A 13,138-nucleotide genomic window follows, 5' to 3' on the forward strand; every position below is an offset into this window, starting at 1 on the left:
AATATTTTGAATCATTTTTAAAATAATTATATTGACTTCGATTATATTTTACTTTTATTTATTATTCATTATAATTTTGTCCTTTTAAATTAAAACTATTAAATGATTAATAAATAATTTTAAAGGAAATTAAATTTGTAATTTATGAATATCAGATTTTGTACTTTTTTTTTGTTTCTAACGAAACCATACTTTTTGGTTAAATTACAAGTTTATTTTTTGAGTTGTGATGTCTAAAATTCTTAAACTTTTAAAAATGTCTAGTAAGTTCTTGAACTTTCAAATTTGTGTCTAATGGATTCACGATTTAACATTTTTTAAATTATTGACCTACTAGATACGACAGTAAATTTTGTATCTAACAAGTTCTTCACCCACATCTAATAATTTTCGTGAATTTAGCTATGTCTTATATGTTAAAAATCTATTAACACAAAATTGAAATTCAGTTAATTATTTGACACTTTAAAGTTCAAGATCTATTATTTAGAAAAAAAATTCAGTAATTTATTAGACAATTTATTAGATGCAACCCTAAAAAATTCAAGGACTCGTAATCTAACATAAATTTAAATTCCATAAAAATCACCATAAAACTTAAATAAAATTTTAAAACTATCTCTTCTTTTATTAATTTTGAAAAATAATAATATTCATAAAAACATCTAGTGGAGTGGGGTCAAGCTAAGATATTTGTATCATTTAAAACTCTCCTCATATTTATCTACCACCTAACGGCTAACAGCCATTAAATGATAACTTCCAAACAAAATTCGACCCTAGAAGCTGCTGCCTTATCCGATTATTCGGTACGCTTATGCTTGCAAGAAAACTGATAGATTAGGTACTGTTAGTTACAAATCCGGCATTTCCCAGAAGGATGAGGCACGATTGCTGCAATATCAAGAGGATTCTGTGTATACTTCTATATGATATCTTTTTGATGTCCATGAGCTCGGCGTTTAGGAATATTCCCACTTTAGGAGATGAATCAGATCGCTTAGCTCTACTTGACTTGAAAGGTAGAATACTGAACGACCCACTTCGAATCATGAGCTCTTGGAATGATTCCTTGCATTTCTGTGATTGGATTGGTGTTACTTGCAATACTACTATTGGAAGAGTGCTGGTTTTGAATTTGGAAGCTCGGAAACTGACTGGTTCAATAGCGTCTTCGTTGGGAAACCTTACTCATCTCACTGAAATCAGATTAGGAGACAACAACTTTCATGGCCGAATTCCCCAAGAGTTGGGTCAGTTACTCCTTTTACGTCATCTCAATTTATCCTTCAATAACTTTGATGGTGAGATTCCAGCGAATATAAGTCATTGCACTAAGCTTGTTGTTCTGGAGTTAAGTATCAATGGACTTATAGGACAGATTCCCTACCAGTTCCTTTCGTTAACCAAGTTGGAACGACTTGGTTTTGGCGGTAACAATCTGACTGGAACTATCCCACCTTGGATAGGAAATTTTTCTTCCATATCTCATTTGTCATTCGCGCTGAACACTTTTCAAGGGAACATTCCCAGTGAACTAGGTCACCTATCTAAATTGGAATTCTTCACAGTTTATGGGAACTATTTGATAGGTACAGTACCGCCTTCAATCTATAATATAACTTCTCTTACTTATTTTTCTCTTACTCAAAATCGATTACAAGGAACTCTACCACCAAATGTTGGATTTATTCTTCCCAATCTTCGAGTCTTTGCTGGTGGTGTCAATAATTTTAGAGGGCCTATTCCAACGTCCTTGGCGAACATCTCCAATCTTCAAGTTTTAGATTTTGCTGAGAACAGTCTCACTGGAATGCTACCTGATGACTTGGGGATCTTAACAGACTTGGTGAGACTCAATTTTGACGACAACCAACTTGGAAGTGGGAAAATTAGTGACTTGAATTTAATAAGGTCCTTGGCTAATTGTACTAGTCTAAGGGTTTTGGGCCTTGCTAGGAATCGCCTGGGAGGAACATTGCCTCCATCTATTGGAAACCTTACCAACCAGCTGACAATTCTAACCTTAGGCAGTAATATGTTAAGTGGAAGCATTCCTGCCGGGATTGAAAACTTGATTAACTTGCAAGTTCTTGGACTGGAATATAATTATGTGAATGGTAATGTCCCTCCCAATATTGGGAAGCTTCAGAACTTGGTTTTTCTTCATTTGAATGGTAACGACTTAACTGGGCTAATTCCATCCTCCATTGGTAACTTATCTTCATTGACTAAACTCTTCATGGAGGATAACAAACTTGAGGGAAGTATACCACCAAGCTTAGGCGGATGCAAAAGCCTCCAAGCTCTTGACCTTTCTGGTAACTACCTAAGCGGCACCATACCTAAGGAAGTTCTCGGTCTCTCTTCCCTTTCAATTTATTTAGCCTTGAATCATAACTCACTTACTGGTCCATTGGCATCCGAAGTGGGCAAGTTAGTTAGTTTAACACTATTAGATGTATCAGAGAACAAATTGTCAGGTGATATTCCTAGCAACCTCGGTAAGTGTATTAGCATGGAACAATTGTATATGGGGGGTAACCAATTTGAGGGAACAATTCCTCGATCTTTGGAAGCTTTGAGAGGTCTAGAAGAACTAAATCTCTCAAGTAACAACTTGTCTGGACCAATTCCTCAATTTCTTAGCAAGCTTCTTTTGCTCAAGCATCTTAATCTATCCTATAATAATTTGGAGGGGGAAGTGCCCAAAGAAGGGATTTTTTCTAATTCTACCTTGATTTCTCTAATTGGAAATAATAATCTATGTGATGGTCTGCAAGAATTGCATTTACCTCCGTGCACACATAATAGAACACATTCCTACAAGTTTCTAGCACCAAATGTGTTAACCCCTGTGGTATCCACGCTCACATTTCTAATAATTCTTTTGAGCATCCTTTTTCTGTTTGTTATGCTGAAGAAGTCGAGGAAGAATGCTTTATCTTCATCTTCCTCCAAGGATTTACCATCACAGATTTCTTACCTAGAACTCAATAAATCAACTAATGGGTTCTCTGTGGAGAATTTGATTGGTTCAGGAAGTTTTGGTTCTGTGTATAAAGGTGTTCTTTCGAATGATGGATTAGTTGTTGCCATTAAGGTTCTAAACCTTCAACAACAAGGTGCTTCTAAGAGTTTTGTCGATGAATGCAAAGCTCTAACAAGCATAAGACATCGGAATCTCCTCAAGATTGCAACCTCTTGCTCAAGTACAGACAAAGAAGGCAATGAATTCAAAGCTCTAGTCTTCGATTTCATGTCCAACGGAAACTTAGACGGTTGGCTTCACCCTACACATCTTGGAAAAAATCAAAGAAGATTGAGCCTTATACAGAGATTGAACATTGCCATTGATATTGCCAATGCAATGGATTATCTCCATAATTATTGTGAAACACCCATTGTCCACTGTGATCTCAAGCCTGGCAACGTATTGCTTGATGATGATATGGTGGCCCATGTTGGAGACTTCGGATTAGCTAGATTCATCTTGGAAGGATCAAATGAATCCTCCTTCGGACAAACCATGTCACTTGCACTCAAGGGTTCTATAGGATACATCCCCCCAGGTATTTCCCTTCCAATCCAAACTTTACCATATTTCAATATCAACCATTAGATCCTGACTTTTTCTTGGAATAATCATAAATGATCAATTGCAGAGTATGGCACTGGTGGCAAAATTTCCATTGAAGGAGATATCTTCAGCTATGGAATTCTACTACTAGAAATGATCACTGGAAAAAGACCCACTGATGAAGTTTTTGGTGATGGTGTGGATATTCATTTATACATTGCAATGGCATTGCCCCAACATGCCTTAGACATAATTGACCCTTCTTTGCTATTTGAAGAAACACGCCAACAAGAGAAAGAGAATGAAGACAAAATACAAGAAATAGCGATAATGGGTGAGGAAGATGGTAGAGAAATTGAGCAAAGAAGTATGGAAGAATGTGTAATTTCTGTAATGAAAATTGGCCTATCATGCTCCTCAACAACACCTAGAGAGAGGATGCCCATGAAGATTGTGGTGAACAAATTGCAGGCATGTAGAAGCTCCTATCTATCTCAAGTTTAAGAAGAAGAAGACAAGCTAATAGTGTAAGAAGATTAAAGAAATTGAAGTTGCAGGTTCGTTTATTTTTGGTAATCAGAATTAGAAGTCATCAACGAGTTTCCTTCCTTATCTCTGTTTTCCAAATTGTTTGTCTGCAGGTACTGCTTACCGTTGTGGTTACATCATATAATGATATGTTCGGTGCCCACATATTTTTGGAAAAGTCAAAGTAAGGTACGTTGTTTCATCTGCAAAAAAAATCAGTTTGTTCAAGCAATAAGGTGGGAAGAATACTGTAATAAATAAATTCTCTTCATACATCTCTTCATTTTTTTAGTACAATAAATGTAGGGTTAGTAGATTTGAACCTCTAGATGTCTTTACCGTCTCATGCTTGGAATATGTTAATTTTCATTTCATAGGTTTTCTATTTTGTGAAGCTTACATTATATTATGAAATATTTTAATGATGACATCATGTTTGAGGTTTAAATTTGTTTGAGATATATACACAGTCGGTCCGTTTCAGAACTCAACAATTTTATGAATTTTGAGAATGATACAAAGTAGACTCTTTTTTTTTTAGATAAATTACAAAGTAGACTCTTTCATTTTTTTTGTTAGCTATAATAATGGAAAGTTGAGAATTTTTATTTTTTATTATTTATTTATTTTTCTTGAAATAAGATAATCTTGTAATAATTATTTTAAAGTTGATTTAGCAAATATAAATTTTTTAGTACAACAATAGTTACTGTTTTTCTATTCTTTTTTTTCCTTCTTCCACAAATGGTTACTGGTTAGATGTAGTTTTGCTACCTTTTGACGTTTTTTTCCCTGAGATATTTGCTAGCTTTGACCTTGACTTTGGGATATTTTAAGTCTTCAAATAGTTTTTAAAAATTTGTTTTATTTTTTTTTAAATGGCTAATAACTCAAAAAAGAAAAATATACTGGAAGAAATGATGAGAAAATAAGTCTAATTTTAAAAAATAAAAAGCTAAACAGGAAATAGTTAAATGATTAATAAAATTAGTATTAGTATTCTTCTAGTGGGGTCTTAATCAAGAGATTTCAAAGTCATCTCTTTACATGGAAAATGACTATGACCAGACTTCACATGAACAACTCTTTCCACAAATTTCCAGAGATATCTGCTAGCTTGACCTTGACTTTGGAGTTTGGGATATTTTAAGTCACTCAAATAGTTTTTAAAAATTTATTTTTATTTTTGAAATATGGCTAAGAACTCATATGAGTCTTTAATAAAGGTAAAAAGAGTATACCAACAGAAAGGATGAAAAAATAAGTATAATTTTAAAAAATAAAAAACAAAAAATAAAATTGTTGAGCATCGATAACCATTTTATTTTTAGTTTTTGGTTTTTGTTTTTTAATTTTTTAAAAACAAAGTTGCTTGATAACAAATTCAATTTTATGTTTTTGGTTTTTAAAAAACCATTTTGAAATTCTATGTAAATTTCAAAAAAAAATAAAAAATAAAAAATAAAAAAAATTTCAAAAACAAATGTCTGGTTTTCAAAATCTGATTTTTCTTTTAATACTCAAATTTTTTATTTCTCATATTTATCTCTTAAAAAATTCTTTCTCCTCTAAAATTTTTCTCTCTAAAATTTTTTTATTTCTAAATTTCTTTTTACAAAATTTATTTATTTTTCTCTAAAACTTTCCTACTCTGAATATTTATTATTATTTATCTTTCTGTCTCCAAATTTTTTATCTCTATGTATTTTTATTTTTATTCTTTTTCTAACATATCAGTTTTATTTTTCTCTCTAAAAATTTAATGTTTTTTCGAACTTTTTTCTTTCTAACATTTCGTCTTTTATAACTTTTCTTTCTCTTTCTAATATATTTTTCTATCATTATTTTCTCGTTCAATTTTCTTCCACTGCAACTTTTATTTATCTATGTATTTATTTATTTTTTCTAAAAATTATATTTTTAATATTGTTTTTATCTCTAAATTTTTTCCAGTATAATTTTTATTGCAGGGTCAAGCTCGAAAAAATAGGAAACGTATATCCCGACCCCGTCCCCAATTCTATTTTTTAAATAATTAATATATATTTATTACGTTTTTTAATTCTAAAAATAATTAAAACCGATAATTTTTTTCGAGAACATCTCTCAGACTGAAGAACAAGGTGATGATGGAGATTAACAATTTTCACAAACACGAGAATGGAGGAGAGTACCCTCACTCGCACCCACACCATTATCATATCTACTCTACTTAGAATTTTCTATCTCTAATATATATTTTTAATTTTCTAACTTTTTAAAAACAGAAAATTAAAAACGGTTATCAAACATGTTTGGTTTTTGTTTTTCAAGGACAAAAAACAAAAAATGATTATCAAACATATATGGTAAACCAAAAATTAAAAACTAAAAACAAGAAAAATCAAAAGCAAAGAACTCACCAAACGTACCCTAAATGATTAATAAAATTATCATTACTAGTATTCATCCCGTGGGGTTCGAGTCATCTCTTTACATGAAAAATTACTATGACTAGTCTTCACATGAACAACTATCTCCACAAATTTCCGTGAGATATTTGTAGCTTGACCTCAACTTTGGGATATTTTAAGTCACCCAAATAGTTTTTAAAATTTTGTTTTTATTTTTGAAATAGGGCCAAGACCTCATATGCGTCTTTAATAAAGGTTAAAAAAAAAGAAAACTAAAAGAAATGATGAGAAAATAATTGTAACCTAACAAATTAAAAAACTAAAAATGAAATAGTTAAATGATTAACAAAATTACTATTACTAGTATTCATCTAGTCGGGGTCTAAGTCAAGATATTTGAGTCATATCTTCACATGGAATGAAGAACTATCTCCACAAATTTGTCTATTACCAGGCATGTAATTGATTACTTCCACTCAAAATTTGTACCTCAAAGCCACCATAGCCTATAAATTCCATTTGGCTTAACCTCATCCCTGCAAAGTAAACTGAAAGATAATGTTTTCTTGAATCTCAAATCCAGCATTTCCTAGCAGGATGGGGCACAATTTCTGCAATAGCAAGAAGATTCTGTGTATATTTTTATATGATATCTTTCTGTTCTCCATTGTTTCGGCTTTGGTGAATATTCCTACTTCTGGAAATGAATACGATGGCTTGGCTCTACTTGACTTGAAAAGTAGAGTACTCAACGACCCACTCAAAATCATGAACTCTTGGAATGAATCTATGCATTTCTGTAATTGGATTGGTATTACTTGCAATATTACCCTTGGAAGAGTAAAGGTTTTGAACTTGGAAGCTCGAAATCTGACGGGTTCGATTCCATCGTCTTGGGGAAATCTTACTTATCTCACTGAAATCAGGTTGGGAGATAACTACTTCTGTGGCCAAATTCCCAAAGAGTTCGGTCGATTTCTACGATTGCATCATCTCAATTTATCTTTCAATAACTTCAGCGGTGAGATTCCAACGAATATAAGCCATTGCACTGAGCTTGTTGTTATTACATTTGGTGCTAATAAGTTAGTCGGTTAGATTCCATACCAGATGTTGACATTAACCAAGTTGAAACTACTCGGGTTTGGTGATAACAATCTGATTGGAACTATCCCACGTTGGATAGGAAATATTTCTTCAATATTTCGTCTGTCATTTGCGAAGAACAACTTTCGAGGAAACATTCCTAGTGAATTAGGATGTCTATCTAGATTGGAATGCTTTACAGTTTATTCAAACTATTTGACAGGTACGGTGCCAACTTCGATCTATAATATAACTTCTTTGAATTACTTTTCTCTCACTCAAAATAGATTGCAAGTACTTGTACCCCCAAATGTCGAATTTGCTCTTCCCAATCTTCAGTTCTTTTATGGTGCTATCAATAATTTCAACGACCCTATTCCCATGTCCTTTACTAATGCCTCCCGTCTTCAGGAATTAGATTTTTCTAAGAACAATCTCACTGGAAAACTACCTGATGCCTTGGGGAGCTTAAAAGACTCAATTTTGACGACACAGACTTGGAAGTGGGAAAGTCAGTGACTTAAGTTTTATCAGTTTCTTGGCTAATTGTAATAGTCTAAGCAAATTGGGTCTTGCTGGGAATCATTTTGGAGGAGTATTGCCTCCATCTATTAGCAACCTTTCAAACCAGCTGATAAGCCTAACCTTAGGTGGTAATTTGTTAAGTGGAGGCATCCCAGCATGGATTGAAAACTTGATTAATGTGCAAGTTCTTGGACTGGAATGCAACCATATGAATGGCAGTATCCATCCTAATATTGGTAAGCTTCAGAACTTGGTAACTTTGTATTTGCATGGGAACAAACTAACCGATTGAGCTTAGGACAATGCAACAGGCTCCAAGCTCTTGATCTGTCTAATAACAGCCTCAGTGGCACCATACCCAAAGAAGTTTTTAGTTCCCCTTCCCTTTCAATCTTTTTTTCCTTGGCTCATAACTCACTTACTGGTCCACTGCCAAATGAAGTTGGTGAGCTAGTCAGTTTATCAGAGTTGGATGTGTCAGAGAACATGTTATCTGGTAATATTCCGAGTAGCATTGGTAAATGTATTGGCACACTTCACTTGTATCTGGATGATAATCGATTTGAGGGAACAATTCCTGAATCTATGGAAGCTTTGAGAGGTCTGGAAGTATTAGATATTTCAAGCAACAACTTGTCTGGGTCGATTCCCCAATTCTTTGGCAAGTTTCTCTCCCTCAGGTATCTCAATCTATCCTATAATAACTTTGAGGGAAAAGTGTCTAAAGAAGCAATTTTTCCAATTCAAGCATGTTTTCCATCCTTGGAAACAATAATCTGTGTGATGGTTTGCAAGAGTTACACTTACCTCCATGCACATACAACCATCCACATTCATCGAAAAAGTTTATGGCAACTCATGTGTTAATTTCTGTAGTATCTACTCTTGCATGTACTATTATTCTTCTGAGTGTCATTTTCGTGTGTTTTATGCTTAAGAAGTCGAAGAAGAATGCATCAACTTCATCTTCAACCAAAGATTTTGAACCACAAATTTCTTATCTAGAACTTAATAAATCAACTGACGGGTTCTCTAAGGATAATTTGATTGGTTCGGGTAGTTTTGGTTCTGTGTATGAAGGTATTCTTTCAAATGATGGATCAATTGTTGCCATTAAGGTTCTGAACCTTCGATAACAGAGTGCTTCCAAGAGTTTTGTTGATGAATGCAAAGTTCTCACAAAAGTACGACATCAGAATCTCCTCAAGGTCATTACTTCTTGCTCAAGTATTGATGTACAACGAAATGAATTCAAAGCTTTAGTCTTTCTTTTCCTGTCCAATGGAAACCTGGATTGTTAGCTTCACACCGCAAATGATGGGCATAATCAAAGAAGTTTGAGTTTTATTCCAAGATTGGATATTGCAATTGATATTGCTAATGCATTAGATTATCTCCATAATCCTTGTGAAATACCTATTGTGCATGGTGATCTAAAGTCTAGCAATTGACAATATGGTAGCCCATGTTGGAGACTTTGAGCTATTTAGAATCATGTTGGAAGCAGTAAATCAATCATCTTTTAGTGAGACCATGTCACTAGTGCTCAAGGGTTCGATGGGATATATCCCACCAGAGATTTCCTTTTCATCTAAACTTTGCCATCTTTCAATAACAACCATTAGATATTGATATTTTGTTGGCATAATGTGTGCATGATGATCAATTGCAGAGTATGGTAGCAGAATTTCTATGGAAGAAGATATCTTTAGCTAGGGTATATTGTTGTGGGAGATGATCATTAGGAAAAGCCCTACTGACAACATATTTGATGATGACGTGGGTATGCATGCGTTCACTGCAATGGCATTGCCTCAAGGTGCTTTGAACATAGTCGATCCTTCTCTACTGTATGAAGAAACCCAACAAGAGGAAGAGAATGAAGACATAGGACAAGAAATAGCGATAATGAGTGAGGAGGATCGTAGAAAATTCGCACCAAGATGGATGGAAGAATGTCTAGACTCGATAATGAGAATTGGCCTGTCTTGCTCATCGACAACACCTGGCGAGAGGACATCCATGAATGTCGTTGTTAATAAATTGCAGGCAATTAGAAACTCCTATCTCAAGTTTAAGAAGGCAAGCCAAATGTTCAACAGATATTTGTTTCCCCAAGCTTAAGAGGCATGCGACTATATTTGACTGCAAGTCACGGGTTCTTACTGGAAAATTCACAAGCATGGTCCTTACATTTGAAACACAACAATTTTATTTCTTAAATAAACTATTTAATTTTTTATATAAATAAAATTAATTTTATAATAAATATGTGTATATTTTTAATTATCTCCATCGTCATTGTGAAATACCTATGCATTATAGTCTAAAGATTAGTAATGTGTTACTTGACAACAATATGGTACTCCATGCTGGGATTACGGGTCAGTTAGAATCATACTGGAAGAAATAAATCAATCCTCTTTCAATTATATTATACAATTGTGCTCAAAGGTTCAATCAAATATATCTCACTAGATATTTCCCTTTCATCTAAACTTTATCATGTTTCAATAGCAACCGTTAGATCTTGATCTTTTGTTAGTATAATGTGCATGATCAATTGTAGAATACGAAAGAATTTCCATGGAAGGAGATATCTTTAGCTATGAGATACTACTGTTGGAAATGAGGGTGGCTTGGACATAGTTGACCCTTCTAAGCTATACGAAGAAACACAACAAGATTTCGGGTTTTGAATTGACTAACGCAAAAACAATTTTTTTTGTAGAACCTAACGTATTCACATATCTCCATTAGAAGTTCCTAAATGGAACTACTTTATGTCTTTGGTAGAACATATTTTTTATATAAATATAATTTTCTTTTTATTTTTATAAAATATACTCTAATGCATCTCTGTATCGTTTACCCCTACAAAATGGCCTATCTTGCTTTTTGACGTCACCTAGAGAGAGGACATGCTTGAATGTTGTTGTCAATAAATTGCAGGCAATTAGAAGTTCCCATCTCAAGTTGAAGAAGACAAGTCAAAAGTTCAATAGATATATGTGCAACTATATTTGGCAGCAAAATATTTTTTTTCCCACCATGTCTCCCAACCCGCCGAGGAAGATTTCTGGTACTACGAGAGTACTTACTCCTTACATTCTCTTTGTTCAAACCACAAACTTTCTTTTATAAATAATTCTTTAATGTTGGTGGATCTCACAACATTTTCTAATAACGTTGATATGACACACAATAAATGACAATAGTATCTATACCATAGCATAGGATTTCTCGGGCTAGATGCAATAATCTTTCTCCCTTGACTATTTTTTTTTTTAAATTCCTTCCTACCTTGACTTTGGATATTTTAAGAATTCAAGTCGCTCGAATAATTGATGAGAGTGGTCATGGGGGTTGGGTGATAGAAATAGAACACGGAGAAAGTAAAGATGTGAATAGAAGATGGGCCCAAGGAATTAGAGACAGAAATACATCTTGGTATTAAGTAAATTTATTAAATAATATTTATTTCGTTCTTTATTTTAGTATTCATAAATTTTATTTTAAAAATGTTTTGTTCATCAATATAAAGAAATAGTTAACTAATTAGTGATTGCCATTATTTTAGTATAAAATTTATATTAACTTCCTTTTAGTTTTTTTAGTACAATATGTGAGAGTGGGTGTTGGAGATTGAACTCACAAACTCTTGGTGAAAAATATATGTCAATTATCACTTAACTATACTCGCTTCGACAAGTTGTTTTTATAAATGTAACTAAAGAACTCATGTTACTTAATATTTAGAATTATTTTTCAAATTTCAACTTCAATTTTATTTATATTATTCATTATATTTTTTTTTTGTTTTTATTTAAAAAGAAAACAAAAAGTTGTTAAATGATTAATAAAATGATCTTTTGAAGGTAAGTAAACTTGTATTTTAGATTTTGCACTTTATTCATTGAAATCATTTCTTTGACTTTAAATTTCATCAAAATACTGGTCAAACTCAAATTAAAGTTTAAGCTATATTTAATTAGTTTTGAAAAGTATCCATGGATGTCTACATATTTCTTTAACAATGGTAGAACATAATACTATTCAAAATTAAAAGAACATACTTCTAATTTGATCTCACTTTATTAAAAATTTAAGCAAACAGTGGCTAAACTAGGATGATCAGGAGTAAGGAATTCGTTTTATTACATTGATACTGCACCAAGTGAAGAATTAATTAATATTGTTGTTTATTGGCGAATTAATAAATGCCACACCACAAATTTAAAATCGTATTTTGAACCCGTTATAAAATTATACGTGTCCTAAAATTATGCCGCATCAATTTGGATTGGACCCAAGTTACACAAAATATAAATAGAAGTGGTCACTTTTCATGGTGTGATTCAGAAGCATTTTCCTATTCATCCAATGTCATGCCCTAAGTCCTAATCCCTTAATGCTCGTCCAATGGCTAAATCACATCGCTGATTTTCCTCCCTTTCAAAGATTGGATTCTTCCTCTCAGGTTCCTTCCTTTAGAATAGTGAATTCAGTGAAAGTGCGCCGAAGACTAAGAAGAAGGTACGAAAGTCAAGAAAACGACTGAATACGATAACAAGACCATTCACACTAGAGCAAGATTGGAGATTCAAAGCCATAAGAAAATTCAAAATCGTCTGTAATCATCAGCTTCGAACTTCATCAAGCTGCGAATTTCGTCAAACAAACCGAAGACTTCATCAAGCTACATAACCAAGACTTCAACAAAAGATTCTTCAACACGCTAGCAACTAAACAGATACCGACTTCTTTTTTATTCGAGATAAACTCAAGGGCCTTCAAATCAAAGTTTACATCCAATTAGAATTCATGTAGTGGGGTCTAAGGTCAACATATTTGAATTATCTACTCACATGAAGAATTAGTGTTGCTAATATTTATCTAATGGGATATGAGCTTGCAAGTTCTTGGATTGGAATATAAAAATATGAATAATTTTGGTAAGCTTCAGAAGTTGGATATTTTGTTATTGCAAGGGAACAAATTAACTGAGCCAATTGCATCCTGATCC

General features: G+C 33.0%; 2 protein-coding genes and 1 pseudogene across 3 annotated transcripts; all 3 read left to right on the top strand.

The window, feature by feature from the left end:
* Positions 1-474: 474 nt before the first annotated feature.
* On the top strand, positions 475-4,556 carry LOC111015046 (uncharacterized). Of its 2 annotated transcripts, none has more exons than XM_022289955.2 (3): positions 475-3,572; positions 3,666-4,107; positions 4,222-4,556. In XM_022289955.2, exons 1-2 carry the CDS (start codon positions 881-883, stop codon positions 4,082-4,084), a joined length of 3,111 nt encoding a protein of 1,036 aa, XP_022145647.1. In that variant the 5' UTR covers positions 475-880; the 3' UTR covers positions 4,085-4,107; positions 4,222-4,556. The 2 variants fall into 2 exon arrangements, 1 of the variants encoding a protein (XP_022145647.1); XR_002601974.2 differs by having other exon boundaries at positions 479-3,572; positions 3,666-4,137.
* Positions 4,557-5,975: 1,419 nt separating this feature from the next.
* On the top strand, positions 5,976-9,841 carry LOC148211580 (uncharacterized; annotated as a pseudogene).
* Positions 9,814-10,401, top strand: LOC148211581 (putative receptor-like protein kinase At3g47110). Its single transcript, XM_088123791.1, has one exon. The coding sequence runs from the start codon at positions 9,847-9,849 to the stop codon at positions 10,234-10,236; it is 390 nt and encodes a 129-aa protein (XP_087979917.1). The 5' UTR covers positions 9,814-9,846; the 3' UTR covers positions 10,237-10,401.
* Positions 10,402-13,138: the final 2,737 nt, after the last annotated feature.

The sequence above is a fragment of the Momordica charantia genome, assembly GCF_013281855.1.
Source record: "Momordica charantia cultivar OHB3-1 chromosome 5 unlocalized genomic scaffold, Mcharantia_2.0 BLBB01000005.1, whole genome shotgun sequence".
NCBI classification, from domain to species: Eukaryota; Viridiplantae; Streptophyta; class Magnoliopsida; order Cucurbitales; family Cucurbitaceae; genus Momordica; species Momordica charantia.